This window comes from Loxodonta africana, chromosome 4 (genome assembly GCF_030014295.1).
Source record: "Loxodonta africana isolate mLoxAfr1 chromosome 4, mLoxAfr1.hap2, whole genome shotgun sequence".
Classification (NCBI taxonomy): domain Eukaryota; kingdom Metazoa; phylum Chordata; class Mammalia; order Proboscidea; family Elephantidae; genus Loxodonta; species Loxodonta africana.
Genome location: NC_087345.1, coordinates 17,091,636 through 17,115,099, shown reverse-complemented (window position 1 = coordinate 17,115,099; position 23,464 = coordinate 17,091,636). Strand labels below are relative to the sequence as shown.

At 50.1% G+C, this 23,464-nt stretch overlaps 1 protein-coding gene across 2 annotated transcripts; it reads right to left on the bottom strand.

Moving 5' to 3' along the window:
* Positions 1–353: 353 nt before the first annotated feature.
* Positions 354–18,335, bottom strand: TXN2 (thioredoxin 2). 2 transcript variants are annotated; one of them, XM_064283620.1, is made up of 5 exons: positions 18,086–18,335; positions 16,992–17,254; positions 13,595–13,718; positions 1,159–1,277; positions 354–644 (listed from the first exon to the last, which is right to left on the bottom strand). In XM_064283620.1, exons 2-4 carry the CDS (start codon positions 17,252–17,254, stop codon positions 1,164–1,166), a joined length of 501 nt encoding a protein of 166 aa, XP_064139690.1. In that variant the 5' UTR covers positions 18,086–18,335; the 3' UTR covers positions 354–644; positions 1,159–1,163. The 2 variants fall into 2 exon arrangements, with proteins under 2 accessions (XP_064139690.1, XP_064139689.1); XM_064283619.1 differs by having other exon boundaries at positions 354–1,277.
* Positions 18,336–23,464: the final 5,129 nt, after the last annotated feature.

The following is a 23,464-nucleotide window of genomic DNA, read 5'->3' as shown; positions in this document are numbered from 1 at the left end:
GGACAGCTCCTGCTGGAGCGGCCAGGAGTGGCAGGGAAAAAGGACGACTCAGAAGGATCAAGGGGGCTAGCTGTCAAGAGCTCAGGTTTCAGGGACAACCCTACCTCTGCCACCAGAGCCCCGGGGTCCTCATCTGTACCACAGGGACAACACCCTCCCACCCTGCCAGGAATGAGGGCTGTGTTTGAAGCAGGTACCCCCAAACAGCAGCCACCACAGACAGCAGGGTTAGTAAGGGGACGGGATGGCTAAGTGGAAGACGGTGGTGGAAGTTAAAGGAAGAAACGGGACAGCAGCCCAGCCTGAGGGAGGGTCCCTCATGCTCTTGCAGCCCGAACGAAACGGAAGCTGTCAACAGTACAAACCCTCGTTTTATTGGTCTGATTTGTTCACAGTTCAGCCGCCTGCTCAGAGACCTGAAGGGCCAGCAAATGGGTAGGTGGTACCTGGAACCTTCCAGAACCATGAGTCTGCAGGTCCCCCAGCCCATGACTTGCTTTCAGCCCTCATGCCTGGAAGGGAGGGTGGGAGGAGAAGGAGGTGGCCTTTGGGGGGCGGTGGTGACTGGGTAATTTCAGAGTGAGGCCCAGGGTCTGTTCTTCACAGAAGGCAGAAGGGACCATAAAGCTCTTTATTATAGACCTACAAAAAATCAGAGAATTATATATATATATTACTCTCGCTTATTTGGATTTCTGGTTTCCTTCTTTTTCTTTTTACAAAGCAGTAGCAGGAGAGAAAAAGGCAGGAGGCAGACGAGCCAGGGTTGGGTTCAGATCCTAAGGGGCCAAGCAGATGAAGACCAGGGTGTTCCGGCCCCAAGGGTCACGTGCAGGCCACCCCACCCCACCACAGCCAGGGTGGCTCCCTGCCTCTTGAGGGGACTGCCCCAGCCCTGGAAGGAGTAGACACAGAGGGAGTGGACAGGAAGATGGCTGTCCCAGGTCAGCAGCAGCACCTCCCCTGACAGCCACCCCGTGGCCTGGCAGCACTCTTGCCTCTCATTTCTGGAGGCCTGGTCTCCTAAGCACAGGCCTCCAGGGGACAGGCAGAGGGAGACAGTAGGAGGGGCACCACAGAAGGGCTGGGATTTCTGTCAGGGCCCCCTCCCTGGGACCATGCGGTCCCAGGTGGGTAGGGCAGTCAGGACACTTCCCTGCTGGTCAGCCAATCAGCTTCTTCAGGAATGCCTCCAGCTGGTCCTCGTCCTTGATGCCCACAAACTTGTCCACCACGTCCCCATTCTTGATGGCCAGCACGGTGGGCACAGCGGACACCTGGGAGGAGGGAGGCAGAGTTACTCACAAGGACAGCTCTCCTCAACCGCTATTCCTAAGACTCTGTGGAAAGGGAGTAGTAGCCCACAGCCACGGGTGGGCCCGGAGGCTTTCCCACTGGAGCTGGAGATGTTTCTTCCATTTTGGCTCCCAGCAGTTCCCTTCCCCCGCAACTGCTCGCCTGACTCACTGGCCCAGTGGTTTGGCTGCAATGACAGGACAGATGAAAATAACCTGTGCAGCTGCAGGCCAGGGCTAAGGGCTCGGTACAGGGAAGAGACTGGGAAGTCTGGCTTTGCCGCTCATTCGCTGGGGGCCTTGGCCAGCTCACATCACCTTCCTGGGCCTCAGTGCCTCTTCCACAGCAAGAACGATAATACCTGCTCTGAGCATTTGGGACGAGGATTAAAGATTTGTACACAGAGCTGAGTGGCGAGGCGCTTAGGCCCTGGAGCTGCAGACATGATCCTGGGGCTCCAGCTCCCTCCAGTGGGGCAATCATGCCATTACTCTAAGTCTCAGTGTTCTCATCCACCAAATGAAGTCACCAACGGTCCCTGGGGGGTGCAAGCGGTTAACAGGCTCGCAAGAAAGGCCTGGCGGTCCACTTCTGAAACATCAGCCACTGAAGACCCTATGGAGCCCAGTACTGCTGTGATACGCAGCGGGTGGCCACAGGGAGTCGATGGCAACGGTAGTTTTATCAGAGGGCACGAGGACTGGATGACACGATGCGTGTGGAGTGTCAGCCAGCGCCCCGTACACGGTAAGGCTGCCAGTAAGTGCTGAACCTGGCACGGTGCCTGGCACGCAGCAGGCACTCACTAAATGGTAGCTACAGAGGGTGTATCTAACGCAGGCCCCCCTCCCACACCCATTAGAGCCACTTTAGCTTAAAGCCGTGAACGGCTGAGAGGATCCAGAAACTGACTCACGCTGGATGGAGGGTGTGGCGGAGGGGGTCAGCAGATCCCATCTAACACCTATGTGTTTAGGAGGGGCTGGAAGCAGACGGGAAAGGCGATGTTCCTGGCCTCTGAGTCACTTACTCAGGGTCCCCCAGGGGACTGGTACAGATTACATGGTATGTCAGTGAGGCCCATGGCTGCACGGCACCCATTTTCCCACCCAGGCCCCTGCCTGGCAGTCACAAGCACTTGAAAAACCATGTGAACAACGAGATGATTTCTCTTGTACACGAGTTAACGACAGAGTCACAACAGCAATGTACACAGACGTACCAGCCCTTGCCCCCACGTGTCTGTCAGTTTTTCGTACTGTGGGGGCTTGTGTGTTGCTGTGATGCTGGAAGCTATGCCACTGGTATTCAGATGCCAGCAGGGTCACCCACAGAGGAGAGGTTTCAGCTGAGCTTCCAGACTAAGACAGACTAGGAAGAAGGACCCGGCAGTCTACTTCCAAAAAGCATTAGCCAGTGAAAGCCTTATGAATAGCAGCGGAACATTGTCTGATATAGTGCTGGAAGATGAGCCCCCCAGGTTGGAAGGCACTCAAAAGATGACTGGGGAAGAGCTGCCTCCTCAAAGTAGAGTCGACCTTAATGACGTGGATGGAGTAAAGCTTTTGGGACCTTCATTTGCTGATGTGGCACAACTCAAAATGAGAAGATAAAGCTGCAAACATCCGTTAATAACTGGAACCTGGAATATACGAAGAATGAATCTAGGAAAATTGGAAATCGTCAAAAATGAAACGGAACACATAAACATCAATATCCTAGGCACTAGTGAGCTGAAATAGACTGATATTGGCCATTTTGAATAGGACAGTCATATAGTCTGCTATGCTGGGAATGACAACTTGAAGAGGAATGGTGTTGCATTCATCGTCAAAAAGAACGTTTCAAGGTCTATCCTGAAGTACAACGCTGTCAGTGATAGGATAATATCCATACGCCTACAAGGAAGACCAGTTAATACAACTACTATTCAAATTTACACGCCAACCACTAGGGCCAAAGATGAAGAAATAGAAGATTTTTATCAGCTGCTGCAGTCTGAAATTGATTGAACATGCAATCAAGATGCACTGATAATTACTGGCGATTAGAATGTGAAAGTTGGAAACAAAGAAGAAGGATCAGTAGTTGGAAAATATGGCCTTGGTGATAGAAACAATGCTGGAGATCGAATGATAGAATTTTGCAAGACCAAAGACTTCTTCATTGCAAATACCTTCTTTCACCAACATAAACGGCGACTATATACATGGACCTCGCCAGATGGAACACACAGAAATCAAAACGACTACAACTATGGAAAGAGACGATGGAAAAGCTCAATATCATCAGTCAGAACAAGGCCAGGGGCCGACTGTGGAACAGACCATCAATTGCTCATATACAAGTTCAAGCTGAAACTGAAGAAAATCAGAGCAAGTCCACGAGAGCCAAAATATGACCTTGAGTATATCCTACCTGAATTTAGAGACCATCTCAAGAATAGATTTGATGCATTGAATACTAGTGACCGAAGACCAGACGAGTTGTGGAATGATATCAAGGACATCATGCATGAAGAAAGCAAGAGGTCACTGAAAAGATAGGAAAGAAAGAAAAGACCAAGATGGATATCAGAGGGGATTCTGAAACTTGCTCTTGAGCATCGAGCAGCTAAACCAAAAGGAAGAATTGAGGAAGTAAAAGAACTCAAGATTTCAAAGGGCCTCTCGAGAAGGCAAAATAAAGTATTATAATGACATGTGCAAAGAGCTGGAAATGGAAAACCAAAAGGGAAGAACATGCTCGGCGTTTCTCAAGCTGAAAGAACTGAAGAAAAAATTCAAGCCTCGAGTTGCAATAGTGAAGGATTCCATGGGGAAAATATTAAACGATGCAGGAAGCATCAAAAGAAGATGGAAGGAATACACGGAGTCATTATACCAAAAAGAATTAGTCAATATTCAACCATTTCAAGAGGTGGCATATGATCAGGAACCGATGGTACTGAAGGAAGAAGTCCAAGCTGCTCTGAAGGCATTGGAGAAAAACAAGGCTCCAGGAATTGATGGAATATCAATTGAGATGTTTCAACAAACAGATGCAGCACTGGAGGTGCTCACTCGTCAATGCCAAGGAATATGGAAGACAGCTTCCTGGCCAACTGACTGGAAGAGATCCATATTTATGCCTATTCCCAAGAAAGGTGATCCAACCGAACGTGGAAATTTTAGAACAAACAATATCATTAATATCACATGCAAGCAAAATTTCGCTGAAGATCATTTAAAAACGGCTGCAGCAGTATATCGACAGGGAACTGCCAGAAATTCAGGCCAGTTTCAGAAGAGGACATGGAACCAGGGATATCATTGCTGATGTCAGATGGATCCTAGCTGAAAGCAGAGAATACCAGAAGGGTGTTTACATGTGTTTTATTGACTGTGCAAAGGCATTCGACTGTGTGGATCATAACAAACTAAGGATAACATTGCAAAGAACGGGAATTCCAGAACACTTAATTGTGCTCATGCGGAACCTTTACACAGATCAGGAGGCAGTTGTTCGGACAGAACAAGCGGATACTGACTGATTTAAAGTCAGGAAAGGTGTGCGTCAGGGTTGTATTCTTTCACCATACCTATTTAATCTGTATGCTGAACAAATAATATGAAAAGCTGTACTATATGCAGAAGAACGGGGCATCGAGATTGGAGGAAGACTCATTAACAACCTGCGTTATGCAGATGACACAAGCTGGCTTGCTGAAAGTGAAGAGGACTTGAAGCACTTACTAATGAAGATCAAAGATCACAACCTTCAGTATGGATTACACCTCAACATAAAGATAACAAAAATTCTCACAATTGGACCAATGAGCAACATCATGATAAACGGAGAAAAGATTGAACTTGTCAAGGATTTCATTTTACTTGGATCCACAATCAACAGCCATGGAAGCAGCAGTTAAGAAATCAAAAGACACATTGCATTGGGTACATCTGCTGCAAAGGACCTCTTCAAAGTGTTGAAGAGCAAAGATGTCACCCTGAAGACTAAGGTGCGCCTGACCCAAGCCATATTTTCAATCACATGATATGCATGTGAAAGCTAGACAATGAATAAGGAAGACCGAAGAAGAGCTGACGCCTTTGAATTGTGGTGTTGGCGAAGAATATTGATTATACCATGGACTGCCAAAAGAACGAACAAATCTGTCTTAGAAGAAGTATGGCCAGAATGCTCCTAAAAGGCAAGGATGGCGAGACTGCGTCTTACATACTTTGGACATGTCATCAGGAGAGGTCAGTCCCTGGAGAAGGATGTCAAGCTTGGCAGAGTACAGGGTCAGTGGAAAAGAGGAAGACCCTCAACAAGGTGGATTCACAGTGGCTGCAACAATGAGCTCAAGGATAATAACAATTGTAAGGATGGCGCAGGACCGGGCAGTGTTTCATTCTGTTGTGCATAGGGTTGCTATGAGTCGGAACCGACTTGATGGCACCTAACAACCACCTAACACCAGCCCTTGACTGCTGCCCTGCCCAGGAGCCTGGTGAAGCCAGACTGAAGATCCAGAACGTTCAAATTGTGCGTGTTAGTTAAAAAAGGGAGAAGCATGTGCCAGGCCTGGACACGCCAAGTCTCAGCAGGCCACCACCCACCTACTGACCTCACCTTACGGCCCCTGTACCCACTCACAGATGAGATGGTCCAGGCCCTGTCCATGCCAGTGGCTCCAGGCTGCTGCTGAGCTGTCCTGGGGTGGTGTGGGTGACAGCTGACACACTTCTCAGGGGGTATGTGCTGGCTGGCTGACTGGTGTTGGGCAGGTCACATGTCACTGCTCATGGTCTCCACTGAGGGGTCCTGTCTTTGTCATTCTTGACTCTTGTGTGGGTGGGGGTACGAGGCACCAAGGGCCCAGCACAGACTCGCATTAACTGTGGGCTGTGGCAACGCCTTCAGTGTTTTATTCGCTTGCACCCTCTAGTGGTCAGTGAAGGCAGCTAGGCGCCTCATCCCGGCAATTCTCAACTGGGGCACAAAGCTAACTACTAGGCATTTAATTTATCACTTTTTGGACACGACCCTGTCCTCTGTTTAATTAAAACAAAAGCTTCATTTCATTATGCATGAAGTGGTCTAATTTTTTTTCACGTGTGTGAATTCTCTAGCAGGACTCTAAGCTCACTGAGGTGGCTACAGCCAAACCTGAGTTTTCCTCAAGAACGACAGGCGATGCCCCGTCATGATGGCATTTGTGTACAGACACATGCCTGTACACGCGTGAACCGCGCCGCAGAGCAGACTTCAGTTAGGCAGACTGCAGACACGACGGATGTATTTTCATGACGACCAAGGTCTGGTCGTTACTACCAAGGGGATTCTGTGAAGTCTGGATTTACAACAGGCACACAGACACAGAGTAGGAACCCTGCAGGCAGCTGGCTTTTCCAGGACACTGCAGGGACACCTGGGCTGTGACTAAGGAGCCGGTGGCTGCGGCTATGCTGGTGCCGAGTTTGGCTCACAATGAGGGGCTGGTGCTTGTAAACATGCCCTGAAATGAAGTGCACGGATTGCCGCCACATCCTTCTGGAATGGTGATACAGGTGGGAGGGGCAGGGTGGACCAAGGACTCGGGTTCTCTCTCAGTTCTGGCAAGATCCTGCCTATGGCCCCACTCCAAAGGGAACCGAGGGCCAGAGAAAAGCTAAGATGGGCTGCACGGCCTCCTGTGCTCCAGCAGACACTGAGAACTCAGGACAGGTGTGGGCAGGTGCAAAGTCTCTCCCCACTCACCCCCCACCTGCAACACCACTGAGCTCAATGTACCTGCCAGGCTGCTCTCTCGCCATAGTTTCATCCACTTGTGAGTTCTGGTAGCGACCTAGCAAGGGAAAGGCATAGCTAGGTACCACAGGAGCCGTGCTGGGTGCCTGGTGACCTCCTCCTCAGCTAAGCACAGAACCAGTGCAAAGGAGAAGACAGCTGGGACCCCGCTGCCACACATTGGAGGCTTCCTGAGTGTCAAGCATGCCGCTGAGCAATTCTCGCCTGAAGTAGGGCCATTTTACAGATGAGAAGTCTGAGGTTCCAAGGCTGAGTTCCAAGGTTAAGTGGCAAGTTAAGTGGTAAAGCTGGGATTTGAAACCAGATTTGTCTGACTTTGCTGCCACGACAAACGATGCTGTGCCTCTGGCCAAGAGCGAGGAATCGGAGGTAAGTGCTGAACCCCAGCGGGATGAGGGAGATTACGTGGGGAGCAATTCACGTGAGCAACTCCAAAGGTCTTGTAAGAGCATCTGGATACAAGAGGGTTCTTGGAAAAGCTATTACTGAGAAAACCAAATCACCTGTGGACACTATTCACCCCTTGACTCAAGGCCCCTGCCTCTCCCTACCTGAGGTACGCAGAAAGTGCCACGACTTAGACGAGCTACAGGGGGACTGTTTGGCTCAAAATAACCAAGGATGGAAAGGGTTGCCACGTGAGAGAACCAGAAGTTGGATGACCACCAGGATGTGAAGTGTAGCGGGAACTTGGGCTGATAACTGGCGTTAGGAGGGTGGCAGAGGGTCAGGGGCTATGCTGGGTGACCTTTAAGGTTACTTCTGCCTCAGGGCTTCTAAGACTAGATTCCATGAAGGGGCCAGGAAAGGATACCTAGCCCCGTACCACCTACACAACTGAGGGCATACTGCCCCTACACACCAGTTTGCAAAGTGCTTTCCCTGAATTTGGAGTCCCTGGATGGTGCAAATATTAACAGACATGGGTGCTAACTGAAAAGTCGGAGGTTCAAGTCCACCCAGAGGAGCCTCAGAAGAAAGGCCTGGCAATCTACTGCTGAAAAACCAGCCATTCTACTCTGATGCATGGGGGTTGCCGTGAGTCAGCAACTCGATGGCCACTGGTGGTCCTCTAAATTCAAAGGCAGTTCCCAGAACTGACTTCACAGAAGACGGAAGTGTTTCTAAGCCTCTTTCCTCCAAGAGGCAGAGGACAAAGGTTTACTCACATGGTTACAAGGTTAGCGGGGACTGTGCGTGTTTGCGGGGGGCGTGGGGTAGGGAGGAGGTGTGGACCGCAACAACAAAGAGGGTCTGTTTCCTGCTCCCCAAGCTGCAGAAAGCCCATGAACAGCCTGTGCTGAGGACGGCAGGTGAGATAAGGGCTTTAAAAGAGCACCCCTGCTCTAGGCCAGCCCAGGGCTTTTAGAATCTTCGTTTCTCAGTGTTGGTCTAGGACCACCAACAGCACAAGCATCATCTAGGAGCTTGTTAGAAATGCAGAATCCTCGGGCTTTCCTGGCCCTGCTAAATCATAATCTGGTTTTTAATAGCAGCCCGCGTCACTCACTTGTATACACATTCAAGCCTGACAGGTACTGATCAAGAGAGAGTGCTTTCAAGGGAGGGAGACATGGGAATGATCAAAATACTCTACATTCCAATTATCTAACATTATGCATTCAATAGCCTCAGGAAATACATCACATTTAAAAACACAGCACGCAAGTTTACTTACACAAGCGTACATACAGAACATTAAAAAGAAAAAAATTCAAATAAAAAACTCCAACGGATCACCCAATTTGTTAATAGTGGTTGTATCTGAACGGTAAGGTCACAGGTGACTTTTTCCCGCTTATTTTTACTTGCCAGTATTTTCAAATTAAGGAGCCCTGGTGGCACAATGGTTAAACGCTCAGCTGCTAGGCGAAAGGCTGGCAGTTCGAAGCCATCCAGCAGGAGGAAGGCCTGGCGGTTTGCTCCCATGAAGATTATAGCCTAGAAAGCCCTACGGGGCAGTTCTACTCTGTCACATAGGGTCACTATGAGTCGGAATTGACTCAACATCTCCTAACATTTTGTTTGTTTTTTTATAACTTATTTATTTTGTTGTTGCTGAGAATATACACAGCGGATTCAACAATCTTACATGTGCAACTCAGTGGCCCTGATTATATTCTTGGAGTTGTAACCATTCCCATCCCCTTTTCTGAGTTGGTCCTCCTCCATTAGCCTAACAACATTTTCAAATTGATTTTTCAGAAGCACTCCCTTCTTTGAAAATACTAGAAAATAAAAGGCTAACACCTCTGAGCGTGAGGCCAGAAGTAGAGCTCCAGAGGAGAGCACAAGGGACCGAGGGACACAACCTGAGTCACTCTTCCCCCTCCTGGCCCCAAACAGCTGGCAGGGGCTGAGTGGCTGGGGAAGGCTGAGCCCTTCAGCAGCAGACCAGGAGGCAAGGAGAGCAGGAAAGGACTGGAACACACATTCCTAGGCCCTGAGGACTTTCCCTTCCCCTCCCTGGGGGGACAGTGGAGTTCTAGGGTAGGCAATGGCTTTAGACCTGAAAAGGACTGTACAGTAGGTGGGGTGAGGTGACAGGGGAGCTTGGGGAGGATCTAAGTTAATGCGGTTTCTCTAACAAGTTGACCCAACATTCAGAAAAGGACCTGAGGCTGAGAAGGAAGTGACCAGGGGATACTGTGGATCTCTTAGCTCAACCCTCTTCCCCAGGCCACAACAAAAGAACAGGTGTGAAGGAAGGAAGGGGGTGGGGGGCAGGGGCCAGGAAGAACCTTCCTCAGAGCTTCCTGAGCCCTGCAGGGATGTCAGCCCAGACTGGGCAAGACAGGGAGGTGGGGCCTGGGGCCAGCAGCCTGGGGGCCCTTCTGCGTGACCAGCACACTATCTGGAAGGTGACAGAGGGAGAAGAGCAGAGATCCATCTCAGAGCGGCACCCCCTTCCCAGGCTCAATCCCAGGACTTCCGTGCCCATCCCTACATCACGGGGCACCCTGGCAGGGAGGTGGGGGTGGTCCTAGGAACCCCGCCCCCCCACCGTTATGACTGCCTTTGGAAGGATTTTGGCAAGATTCTTTGCATCCCTGCCTGTTACCACTGTTCCTGGCACATGGTTGGCATTCAGGATGTGTCTGCTGAGAGAAGACATTGGTGGTCGGCAGTGCCGGGAGGAAGCCCAACATCCCAAGCAGGCCCATAACCCGGTGGAAGGCCCTAGCAGCTCCAGCCCTAAGCTCACATCAGGAGGCCACACCCTCACTCCCAGAGCTGCCACAGGCCTCAAGTGAGTGACCAAGAACCATGGGACGGAGAGGGGTGTCTGATGGTCTAACAAGGCCCCCTTGACTGAGGGAGCAGTGGGAGAGCTTTTGAAAAGCTAGCAGCTCACCCGTCCACATAAGCCTCACCAAGTCCCATGGAGAGTCTATTTCATCAATTCTTCTCTGACCACCTGCAGTTGTTAGCCAGTGGCTCTGCCTGCCCCGCGGGTATTTCCCCTGCACCTGGTAAGAGACCCTGACTTTCCTCTGGGTATACTTCCCACCCTAGCTCAGGGGGCAGCCAGTCTATTCCCCCTCCCCACCCCTTTTCCTGCCACGGGACTGGGTGAAGGATGGGCATCTGTCCTTGAGCTGGTATACTGAGAGTTTAGCCTGGACTTCCAAGCTCGGAGGAAGAACAATGTGACCTCTCTCAGCAGGGTTTGCTAAGTTGGGAGGCTGTAAGCCACAGCCAAAGGGGACTGTGTCTGCTACCGGCTGGGGGGAGCCTGAAACCAAAGCTGACCCAGAAAAGAGCCAACAGATGGTAACAGATCCTGCAGACACTGCCTGAGCCTCTGGACCAAGCTGTGCCTGAAGCTAACATCCTTGGGTTTCTGTGGCCTGTGAGAGAGTCCTGGCTCATGCCCCCTGGTCATCTTGTCTTTGGCCACTGCTTTGGTCCTGAGGGTTGGCACTGGCCTCCTGGCTTGTTTCCTTCCTCCAGTCTTCATCCTCTTCAGACCTCTACTTCAGCTGCTGCCACAGGCAGCTTTCTGAGACTCACACGGGATCACATCATACCCAGTTTAGAACCGTCTCATGGTCCCCACCACGGAGACAGCTGTCTGCAAGGAACAGGATTGCTGTTGGGGGCTTGGGCAGGGACTCTGGTGAACTGGAGCTCGCCTCAGCCACCTGTTACCAGGAGTGAGGGCTCCCTCTGGCCAGACCCAGGTTTTCCGAGAGAACCAGGAATCTTCATTCCACCCCCGGCCCACATCCTTCTGAGTTTTAAATACTGGCACCAGGTAGGGCTTTTTTTTTTTTAAAACACTTCAAGGGCCAGACCAGTCGTGCCCTTCACTTAGGCCACCCAGCTACAATGAACTTGTCCCTTTCTCCAACAGCTGTGGTCTCCAAAGCCCAAGAGACCTCCCATATCCATCACCCCCTGCTACTCTTTCTCCAGCATGCTCTGCTCCAGGCACATGGGACCCCTGTTCTGTGAACAGACCAGGCTTGCACTATCTCAGGGCCTTTGCATTTCTTCTGCCTGAATTGCTCTTTCCCATAGTACTGCATGGCCCACTCCCTTACTGCTCAAACGTCAGCTTCTCAGCCAGGCCTTCCCTAGCCCACCCTCTTAAAATTAAACCCTCTCCCAACCGCACAGACAGCCCTCTCATGTCCTCTCCTGATTGATTTTTCTCTGGAGCGCTTCTCATGACCTGAAACAGGGGGCCACAACCTACAGCCCAGATCCTGCCCACTGCCTGTTTCTGCAAATAAAGTTTTATTTACAACCACGCCCATAGTTACATATTGTCTAGGGCTGTTTTCTGCTACAACAGAAGAGCTGAGTAGCTGCAGCAGAGGCCAGTGCCCCGCAGGGCCTACAAGATTTACCACCTGCTCATTAGAGAAAAAAAACTGCGGCTCCCTGATCTGAAACATGGGGCCCTGGTGGCATAGCGGTTAAGAGCTATGGCTGCTAACCAAAAGGTTGGCAGTTTGAATCCACCAGCCACTCCTTGGAAACCCTAGGGGGCGGCTCTACTCAGTCCTATAGGGTCGCTAGGAGTCGGAATCAACTCAATGGCAACGGGTTTGGTTTTTTTTTTTTTTTGATCTGGACACTAGAATGTAGGCTCCATGAAGGGAGGGGCTGTCAGTTTTGTTCACTGCTGGACCCTCAGCACCATGAAACAGAGGCTGGCTCGAAGGAACTCACCATGAGTGTCTGTTGAATGAACGCACAAACCACCACAGCAGATTGCGCCAAGTCTCCGTGTGTGCTGCCCACCCTGCCTTCCTCCTCTGTGCGTCCTTCACAGCCCTGCTCAGAGGGCCCACCCCCTTCCTCTGAACATCCCCTCCCTCAGCACCCTACACTGAAATGACCCATCCACCTGCTGTTGGCTCCCGCTATACTAAGAGCTACTTGGGACAAGGGTCCCATCTTATGCCTTCAGAACCATGAATGCCAGGCACACAGTAGGGCTCCCAAGTGACTGGACTGATCATGTGGACAAACGAATGGAGGAAGGACAGAATGAATTCATCAGTGTAACAAGTCTCAGAGGACTGGTGCCATGGGCCACACATGTATTAAATACCCCCAACCCCTGTTCAGACTGAACTCTTAACCCTTCACAGAAAACAGAAACTAATGATAAAGACAGTTCTGGGAAGTTTAAATAATTAGATAAGCCATAACTGGTCTATGGAATGCAGATATGCAAACTTAAAGCCATCCAAGCTGCCTCCTAAGTGAATGACAACCAATCCTTAAATTTCCCTTTTAGGGAAACAGTCTGTACTGTATAGAAGCTGATCAAAATTGTAATGTGACAAGCTCTTCTCTCTGGAGGGGTGCTCCCTATCTGCAAAGTTTTTCCTGCCCAATAAAACCTTTTAGCTCTATCAATCAGATTTTTTCTTTTGACACAGTCCACTGCCAAAAGCCTGTGGAGAAGAGAGACAAGTGGTTCCAAAGATCCATGGAGTCATATCTGCAGAGTGAGCTGAGCTCCTAAGAGCATTAGAGAAAGACCAAGACATCCCCATACCAGCTGGCCTGTGGTCCCCAAGATATCCCCCACACTGGCTACCCAGTGGTCCCAAGACACCCTGACACCAGCTAGCTAATGGTTCCCAAAACATCCCTCACACTAGCTGCCCTGTGGTCCCCAATATACCCCGATATCAGCTACCCAATGGTCCCCAAGTTGCCCCGACATGAGCTGCCCAATGGTCCCCAAGACATCCCACACACTGGCTGCCCTGTGGTCCCCAAGTTACCTCGGTATCAGCTACCCAATGGTCCCCAAGACACCCCGACATGAGCTACCCAATGGTCCCTAAGACATCCCACACACTGGCTGCCCTGTGGCCCCCAAGATATCCCCCACACTGGCTGCCCCATGGACCCCAAGACATCTCCCACCTTGGCTGCCCCATGGACCCCAAGACATCCCCCATGCTGGATGCCCTGTGGCCTCCAAGACACCCCCTACCCTGCCTGTGCTGTGGCGACCCCCCACCAGCCATACCTCATACTCAATGGCGAGATCTGTGTGGTCATCAATATCCACCTTGGCCATCACGACCTTCCCGTGCTGCTTGGCCACCATCTTCTCTAACCTCGGCCCCAGGATCTTGCAGGGGCCACACCACCTCGGAGGGGAGGAGAGAAGCATCCAGTCTGTAAGAAGCACTTACCACGTGATCTACTGTCTCCCCAGAACCGCCTCTGGCCCACATCCTTCTTCCTGAGGTACTGCTGCCCTCACATTGCTCTGTTTGCAGTGTTTGAACATTAACCTGTGGTGTTCACATGCCAACTGATTACGCCAGCAGGCTCTGCAACTGGGCCATTTCCCCAGGTTCCAGGCTTCTAAAACACAGGCCTCTTCATGAGACTCTCATAGAAGTTATTTCACTTATTTCGATATATGTCATCTAGAAGAATACTAGATCTGAAGTTAAAAGGTCTGAGTTCAAAGATAGGCTCTTTACCAGCCAGTGACCTGTTCTGGGGCCTTGGCTTCCTCATGTGAACAGACACGATGCCTCTCCACGTTGTCATGAGGAATTGGCTAAGGCAAACGTGGACAAACATGCTTTGTAAGCTGTCGTTATTTCAAATGTCACGTGGATGCAGGACTAAGGGAAGAGAACCAAAGGCCAGGGAGTGTCTGTAATGTGCCAGTCACTGTGCTGGACATGTTCCCAGCTGGTTTTTTTTTTCCTATTTTGATACATATGTATGTAACAAAACATTAAGGCACCCTGGTGATGCAATGGTTAAGAGCTCGGCTGCTAACCGAAAGATTGGCGGTTCGAACCCATCAGCTGCTCTGCGGGAGAAAAGACCTGTCGATCTGATCCCGTAAAGATTATAGCCTAGGAAACATGGTGGGGCAGTTCTACTCTGTCCTACAGGGTAGCTATGAGCTGGAATCGACTCAAGAGCACAGCACCACCACCACCACCACCACAACAAAACATTTGCTATTTCAACATTTTTAACGTGTAGAACTTAGTGATGTTAATTGTGGTCATCATGTTGTGCAATCATCAGTATTACCCGCTTCCAATTTTTCCTATAACACTTAACAGAAGCTCACGGCTCCTAAGCAAAGTCTCCTTAAGCCTCTCCCTCCCATCTGCCCCGATAACCACTAATACTCTTAGCTCTGTAAACACTGACCTGTTCTAGATCTTTCACGTAAGTGTAATTATACAGTATTTGTCCATGTTCCCAGCTCTTACTGCACAGAACTCTCAATCTCTCAAGGGAGGAGGAAGCATCCTCTGGAGGAACTGAGGCCCATACAAGTTTAAAAACATGCCCAATCCAAGAGACAGAAAGGGCCACATGAACCAGCGACTACATCATCCTGAGACCAGAAGAACTGGATGGTGCCCGGCTACAACCGATGACTGCCCTGACAGGGAACACAACAGAGAACTCCTGAGGGAGCAGGAGAGCAGTGGGATGCAGACCCCAAATTCTCAGAAGACCAGACTTCATGGTCTGACTGAGGCTGGAAGAACCCCGGTGGTCATGGTCCCCAGACCTTCTGTTGGCCCAGGACAAGAACCATTCCCAAAGCCAACTCTTCAGACATGGACGGGACCAGACAATGGGTTGGAGAGGGATGCTGGTGAGGAGTGGGCTTCTTGGATCAGGTGGACACTTGAGACTATGTTGGCACTTCCTGCCTGGAGGGGAGATGAGAGGGTGGACGGGGTTAGAAGCTGGCGAAAGGGACACGAAAAGAGAGAGTGAAGGGAGAGAGCAGGCTGTCTCATTAGGGGGAGAGTGATTGGGAGTGTGTAGCAAGGTGTATATGGGTTTTTGTGTGAGAGACTGACTTCGTTTGTAAACTTCCACTTAAAGCACAATAACAATTATTTAAAAAAAAAAAAAAAGCCCAAGATCACAGGGCTAGTAAGAAGTACAGCTGGGATCGCCACCCGAGGTTGCCTTCAAAGTCTGTTCTCTCAGCCCCAGGTCACTCTGTAGCCCTATAGCCCGTGCATCCACTCTGTCATTGCCCTGGTCACACTGGACACAGGTACTGCACTCCGGGTGAGAAGCTCTTTGGGACAGGCACTCTACTGCCTTCTCTACGCACATGGCACCAAAGACAGTGCCTGGTCTTGAATGAAAAAATGCACATCTGCTTATCACTCATTTTGCAAGCCCTCTCTAGAGGGCTCATCACATGCCAGAAGGACCTCTAGAGATTTTAATGCATAAACACACATCGCCTAAAAATCCATCTTGCTAGACCCTGTCTCCTAAGGCACAAGGACATCAACTGGCCTCCCCAAGGCCACGCGGTGAGTCAGAGAAAGATCCGAAAGCAGAGCAAAAGAATCTGCCAGAGATTTGCCTAGAATGCCTCCCTGCTTCTAATTCAGGCCACACTGGCTCCTCTCGGGATGGTTCATTTGGAGGGGCTTCTCCAGCATTTTTTGTAGCCAGGCCACAAAGGTCTGTAAATGAAAAAGGCCAGGCTAAAAACCAGGTCACAGGCATTTAACCCATTGCTGTCGAGTTGACACCAACTGATAGCGACTCTATAGGACAGAGAACTGCCCCATAGATTTTCCAAGGCTGTAACCTTTACGGAAACAGACTGTCACATCTTTCTCCTGCACAGCAGCCGGTAGGTTCGAACCGCCTACCTTTTAGTTAGCAGACAAGTACTTAAATACTGCACCACCAGGACTCCTCCACCGGCATTTAAAAATCCCTAAAACAAACTTGTACCATAGAAAAGAAATGCCTGCCCATCCCTGCGAGCTCAGGCACACTGTGGTATCATGATAGCTTTTTGCCAGACAATGCTCTAGTCCTATCTTTCCTGCTCTGGGCCAAGCTGAAGAAGATTCTGAGACATTCGGGCAGTCAGATACAGAACTTATGCTTGTCCTGGCACTAACCACACTGAGAGTTAAACCGTTTACTAGTTTGTTTCCCAGGGATAATGGTGATTTAGTGGTAGAATTTTCGCCTTCCCTGTTGGAGACCAGGGTTCGATTCCTGGCCAATCTACCTTGAGTGCAGCCACCACCTATCTGTAAACGGAAGCTTGATGTTGCTAAGGTGCTGAACAGGTTTCAGCAGAGCTTCCAGACTAAAACAGACCAGGAAGAAAGGCCTGGTGATCTACAACCAAAAATTATCCAATGAAAGCCCCACGGATTACAATGGTCTGATCTGCAACTGGTCATGGGGACAGCATGTTTTATTGCCACGAGTAGGGGGCCAATCTGACAACAGCTAACAACAACAACGGTCTGTCTCCTACCAGACTGCACTCTCCTGAGAGCAGGATATGTCCAGCCAGTCAAGCACGGTACCGGCACAGGAGGTGCTCAGTAAATATCTGAACAAGCGAAACCCCAGTCTTCCACTGCCCCCTCAGGACTCACTGTGCGTGGAAATCCACAACCACTGGTGTGTTACTGTTGACAACTCGGTCTTGAAAGTCGGGCCCATCCTGGATGTTAAAGGTTGTGGTACAGGCTCTGGTGGTGTGTACTGTCCGGGCTGGGCTGAGTGTTGCTGCCAGGCCACCAGGATGGTACTGTGGGATCTGTAGGGCCCCAGATGTGAGCGGTGCCCATCGACCTTGAGGGGGATTCCTGGAGATGGCCAAGGCCAGGAACCTCCTCAGGAGAAGTCGCTGAGCCATCTGTGAGGGGAAGAGGAAGGAAGAGCAGGGGCAGAAGTCAACATGCAGAAAAAGAAAGGGATTTGTTTGGGAGTACTGGGGGCACAAAGACATGCAGGGAAACACAACAAAAATAACCCATACGATTTCTGGAACAGAGGTGAGAAAGGGTGAGAATCAAAGGGAAGAAGTGGCAAGCCAGAAAGACAGGAAAAATTGGGTTGACAACGACAATGAAATCAGGATATAAATGGAAGAGTGGGGGGAGGAACCAATATTTACCAAGCATCTGCTCAGGATCAAGTGCCTTACTTAAGTGATTAGTTCTCCCTGAGCAAAAGAACTGGCAGAGGTTTGCCTAGAAGGCCTCCCAGCTTTTAACTCAGGCTCCCCTGGCTCCCCTCCATATGCCCAGGATAACTTCAGAAACTGCTCTATTGCCCATTTTAAAGATAAAGAATCTGAGGCTCAGGTAGGTTAAGTGACATAACGAAGGTAACCCAACTATTAAAAGAGTTAACACGGGCACACGAGGATGTCTGCAAGGTCAAGGTCCTTGTTCTAACGATGATTTTTTATTATGAAGTGTTTGTCCAATTGCTAGGAAAGGGGAACCGCAACGATTCAAGGCGGAACTAAAGAGCACAGAAATAGGAGTGTGGGGGAACTAAAAGGAAAGGACATGTGCGTGGAGAGGACTGGGGAATACGACGCCACCAGGGACCCCGGCTGGCCCTAGGTCCCCCCACCCGGGGCCTCCGCTCGCTCGGCCGCCGGCCCGCGCAGCAACGCGCCCGCAGCGCGACTCAGGGGCGACACCACCTGGAGCCACCCCCCACACTGGCCGCCTACCTCCCTGCAGCACAAGCGGAGGGATGCACAGCCCGGCCCTCCCCGCCCGTCAAGGGCACTCCTGCTGTCACTTCCTCAGGGGAGGGCCTTTCTAGCTTCACTTCCGGGGACAGGCTATCAGGAGCGCGTGTCTCCGCGCCCTGAGGGGTGGCTCGGATTTTCTGCCAAAGGTGACAGCGGGAGAAAGCACAGCTAAAGCACTCCGGCCTATAAGCGGGACCGGAAGAGAGGCGGGTCCTCGGGGAGGGACCAGAAGAGGCGGTCCGGCCCGAGAGGAGGGACCGGAAGGGTGGGCGGGCCAGAGAGAAGGAACCGGAAGAGGCGGGCGGGCCCAAGAGGAGGGACCGGAAGAGGGGGCGGGCCCAAGAGGAAGGACCGGAAGAGGTGGTGGAAGGAGGCGGGGCAGCGGGGAAGGATCCGTAAAGGAGAAGGGGACGGCAGGAGGCGTGGCTATATCCCCGGCCTTTGCAAACAGCTGTCGTTTTTACTGCTCGAGGAGAAGCGCGTACTCCTGCCTCACTTTCTTCCAGTGGCTTCTAGAAGTACTAGAAGGTTCTCCCCATTTTACAAATGACGGGGCTAAGCTCCTCAAAAGTGTGCTCTTTAGAGGGTAAGAAGAGCTTGGCAGAGAGTCAAGAGGCCTGTTGGCGACCGCTGCCTGTCACATTCAGTTGTATGACCTCGTCATCTCGACCTGCCCCTCGTGGCTCAGTTTCACAGTATGTGATATAAAGGACTAGGTTTGTCGTGGAGGAGTTATTAGGGAGCTGGGCCTGGGCAAGGTCCACGGTGATGGTGGTGATACTTGGGGACCTTCCTTTGAGCCCCCAGGTAAGGTATGGTGATCTGTGAATCTGCATTGGCATGGGGCCTCCGTTTCACACCCATTGCCAGTTGTCAAAAATTGCTTTGTTGTTGTTAGGTGCTGTCAACTCGGTTCCGAGCCATAGCGACCCTATGTACAACAGAACGAAATACCACCCAGTCTGGCGCCGTTCTCACAATCGTTATTTTTGAGCCTTGCAGCCACTGTGTCAGTCCATTATGTTGAGGGTCTTCCTCTTTTTCGCTGACCCTCTTCTTTACCAAGCATGATGTCATTCTCCAGGGACTGATCCCTCCTGACAACATGTCCAAAGTATGTAAGATGCAGTCTCGCCATCCTTGCCTCTAAGGAGCATTCTGGCCGCACTTCTTCCAAGACGGATTTGTTCGTTCTTTTGGCACTCCATGGTATATTCAATAGGCATCAACTCTTCTTCGGTCTTCCTTATTCATTGTCCAGCTTTCACATGCATATGATGCGACTGAAAATACCATGGCTTGGGTCAGGCGCACCTTAGTCTTCAAGGTGACATTTTTGCTCTTCAACATTTTAAAGAGGTCCTTTGCAGCAGATTTGCCCAATGCAATGCATCCTTTGATTTCTTGACTGCTGCTTCCACGGGTAGTGATTGTGGATCCGAGTAAAATGAAATCCCTGACAACTTCAATCTTTTCTGCATTTATCAGGATGTGGCTTATTGGTCCAGTTGTGAGGATTTTCATTTTCTTTATGTTGAAGTGTAATCCATACTGAAGGCTGTGGCTTTGATCTTCATCAGTAAGTGCTTCAAGTCCTCTTCACTTTCAGCAAGCAAGGTTGTGTCATCTGCGTAACGCAGGTTGTTAATGAGTCTTCCTATAATCCTGATGCCCTGTTCTTCATATAGTCCAGTATCTTGGATTATTTGCTCAGCATACAGATTGAATAGGTATGGTGAAAAGATACAAACCTGACGCACACATCTCCTGACTTTAAACCGTGCAGTATCCCTTGGTTCTGTTTGAACGACTGCCTTTTGATCTATGTAAAGGCTCCTCATGAGCACAGTGAAGTGTTCTGGAATTCCCATTCTTCACAATATTATCCATAATTTGTTATGATCCACACAGTCGAATGCCTTTGCATAGTCAATAAAATACAGGTAAACATCCTTCTGGTGTTCTCTGCTTTCAGCCAGGATCCATCTGACATCAGCAATGATATCCCTGGTTCCATGTCCTCTTCTGAATCTGGCTTGAATTTCTGGAAGCTCCCTGTCTATATACTGCTGCAGCCGCTTTTGAATGATCTTCAGCAAAATTTTACTCGTGTGTAATATTAATGATATTGTTCGATAATTTCTGCATTTGGTTGGATCACCTTTCTTGGGAATAGGCATAAATATGGATCTCTTCCAGTCAGTTGGCCAGGCAGCTGGACAGTGTTAATAACGGCTAGGAAGACTTTATTCAGAAAGGATTGAGAGGATTAAGGGCAGGGAGGGGAGCAAAGGAAATTGCAGTGGTAAAGATGGGGACCATCACAATGGAGAGAGAGGCCAGCTTCTATGCTGAAACAGAGTACTGAGAGCCCTTTAAAAGAATGTTAGGGGGATTGACGTCTGGGATGATAAATCCATGTGGATCCTGAGAGACCCCGGGAGAGGGAGAGGGACACAAGGATTGGGGGAGATTAGGAAGGGAAACACCTAAAGTTATTTAAACAGAGTGGATTATTAAATCCATTTCCTCAGTTGTTTACGGTAAACTTTCTCCAGAACACACAAAAAAGCGAGGGGTTTTCTTTAACAAAGGGATGGAGAAAAATTCAGCTTTGTCACACTGTCACAGACACTGGTGTCACAGCCACCTCCTGCCTCTCCTGCACCCTGGACTGAGCATTCTAGCCTCTCAGGTCCTCTTGCAGTCCTATGAACACACCAGTGTCCTTTCTTCCTCCGTGCCTTTACGCACACATATTGACATGCTTTGCTCTCTCTCCATCTGGTAGACCACCTCATCCTTTCTGGGCCAAATAATTGCCACCTCTTCTCTGAGCAGCATTAATTGCTTCCATCTCTCTAGTGCTTTGTTCATAACACTTACACAGCACATTGTAGCATGTCTGTCTCTTCTGCTGAACTGTGCTTTTTGAGAGTAGAATTTGTGTTTTTGATTTATTTTCATATTTCCTCCAACCCCAGTCAACTTGGTACCAGCTCATAGAGGATCCACAATAAACTGAACCAAACCAAATCCGTTGCTGGTGAGTGGATTCCGATTCATAGTGACCCTACAGGACGGAGTAGAACCGTCTCTCAGAGTTTCCAGGGCTGTAATCTTTACGGGAGCAGATCTCCAAGTCTTTCTTTCAGAGAGTGGCTGGTGAGTTCTACCGACCACCTTTCAGTTAGCAGCTGAGTGCTTAATCATTTCCTTGGATGTTCCATACCAAAAAAACCAAACCCGTTGCCCTCAAGTCAGTTTCCACTCAAAGCAACCCTATAGGACAGAGTAGAACTGCCTCAAAGGGTTTTCAAGGATGAATATTCAATAGGTGCCCATTAAACTGAATATCTTTGGGTATCTCAGGGAGTGGTTTACAATTGAGAGCTTATGTGACTTGTCTGAGGTCACAAAGCAGGTAAATGGCAGAACTGAACTTCCACCTCCATTTCTCACTCTACACTCCAGTCCGTGGAGTCACAGTTCCAGAGTTTGCTTTAATGTCTCTCATCTCTGCACTTTGTGGTTGCTGCTCCCTGTGACATGAAGGCCCTTCCCTCCCCTCTCCATCTGGGAAAATGCTACCAATCCTTGCTGCCGGATTAGGCATCTTCTCTGGAGACCCCCCACCAGCCCCATCAAGAGGGGTAGACGTGCTCCTCTGTGCATCTATCAATCAGAATACCCTATTGTGATGGTCTGTTTCTTTCTTCCCCACTCCTCACTGTACTGTGAGCCTGGAGGGTCCACCTGTCTCTCCATTGTTTACCTCAGGACTCGGAACATCACAGTAGGTGCTCAGGGATGATTTGTTGGGTGGAGGGTAGGCACCCAAATAGAATCATGACTCCAACCCATCACATTTCATGGCCCCACTGCCTCTTCCAAATCATTACCATGTTTTCTTCCAGTTCATCTTGGCCACGCCGTATTATTTGTCCTCTGTCCAATTGGCAGGTCCACCTCCTTACTCCTTGGAAGCAGGGCTACAACCATAGCTGGGCAGGGACCTCCTCGGGAGTGGGGCTGAGGGAATCCTTGGAACAGGTCCACATCCCCTGGCCACCAGCATCCAAGTCAGCCTTCCACTTAATAAATACCCTTGTCTGTCATGGCATGAGATTAGGTGAGGGCAGGGGCAGGCATGGCCTTCCCATCCTGCCTGACATCTTGCTTCAGCCTCTGCCCTGAGTAGGGCTGGAGCCAACAGCAGTGATCCACACTGGCTGCTGGCTGCTCCCTGGCCCCTCCCGAGGTCAGCATACCCCCATGCAGCTGTCCCTGCTTGTGCCAGCCACCGTCTGGCAGGGGTGCTCCCACTCTGCTTATTTTCATTTCTACTTTGTCTCCAGCACTTTCTCTTCCAGAGCCACCTATTAATCCTATTCAGCATTTCCACAGCGTTTTCTGGAAAGCCAATTTCCCTGGTTAAGTCACAGCCTGAATTCCGAAGGAGGACCAGTCCTGTTTATTCCTATTCCACAGTCGCTTCATACCTGTTGGCCTCTGGCGTCTCATCTGAGAAACGGGGAGAAGGATGCCTTCTTCACAGAGGGGCTGTGAGCTGTCTGATAAAAGTGTCTCCTTCCCCCAACGAACAGACAGCCTGGGAGACGCACAGAAAAGGTTAAGCTCAGGGCAGGCGACGAAGGGGGCCCTCAGCTGTAAGTGGCCCCTCTGCCAAGCTCTCCTTCAGGGTCTAGATCAGTCCCAAGGTTGGCTCAGGGCACAGGAATGAGAGGAAGGGAGGAAGCTGGGACTGGCAGCCTGGGTTAAGAGTAAAGCTACTGCCACTTCCTACTGCCATTCATTTCAGACTACAGGGTGTGGGCAGAGACAGAGACAGGCAGAGGCAGAGGCAGAGACAGAGACAGGCAGAGGCAGAGGCAGAGACAGAGACAGGCAGAGGCAGAGGCAGAGACAGAGACAGAGAGGCAGAGGCAGAGACAGAGACAGGCAGAGGCAGAGACAGACACAGACAGAGGCACCAACAGTGGGTGTGAAATCAGTTTAGTGGTTTGTGATCAGCATTAAAACAACATGAGAACAGATTGACACCAGCAATCTGAAAAGTTAGATGGGAAGGGAGCGTAGGGGGCAGTGAGTTTAAGTCAGTGGTGGTGGAACAATTTGGAGAAGGGTGGGAATGGTTGCACAACTTGAAGAATGCAATCAGTGTCACTGAGCTGTACATGAAGAAATTGTTGAAATGGGGTATGACTGCATGTTTTCACCAAAAGTAAAAAAAGGAAAACAACAACAACAACATAATGGGAAATATCAGAATGTGTTGTTGTTGTAAGGGTAAGTATTGTTTTGTGGAACATTTTTTGTTATACGAATATGTAT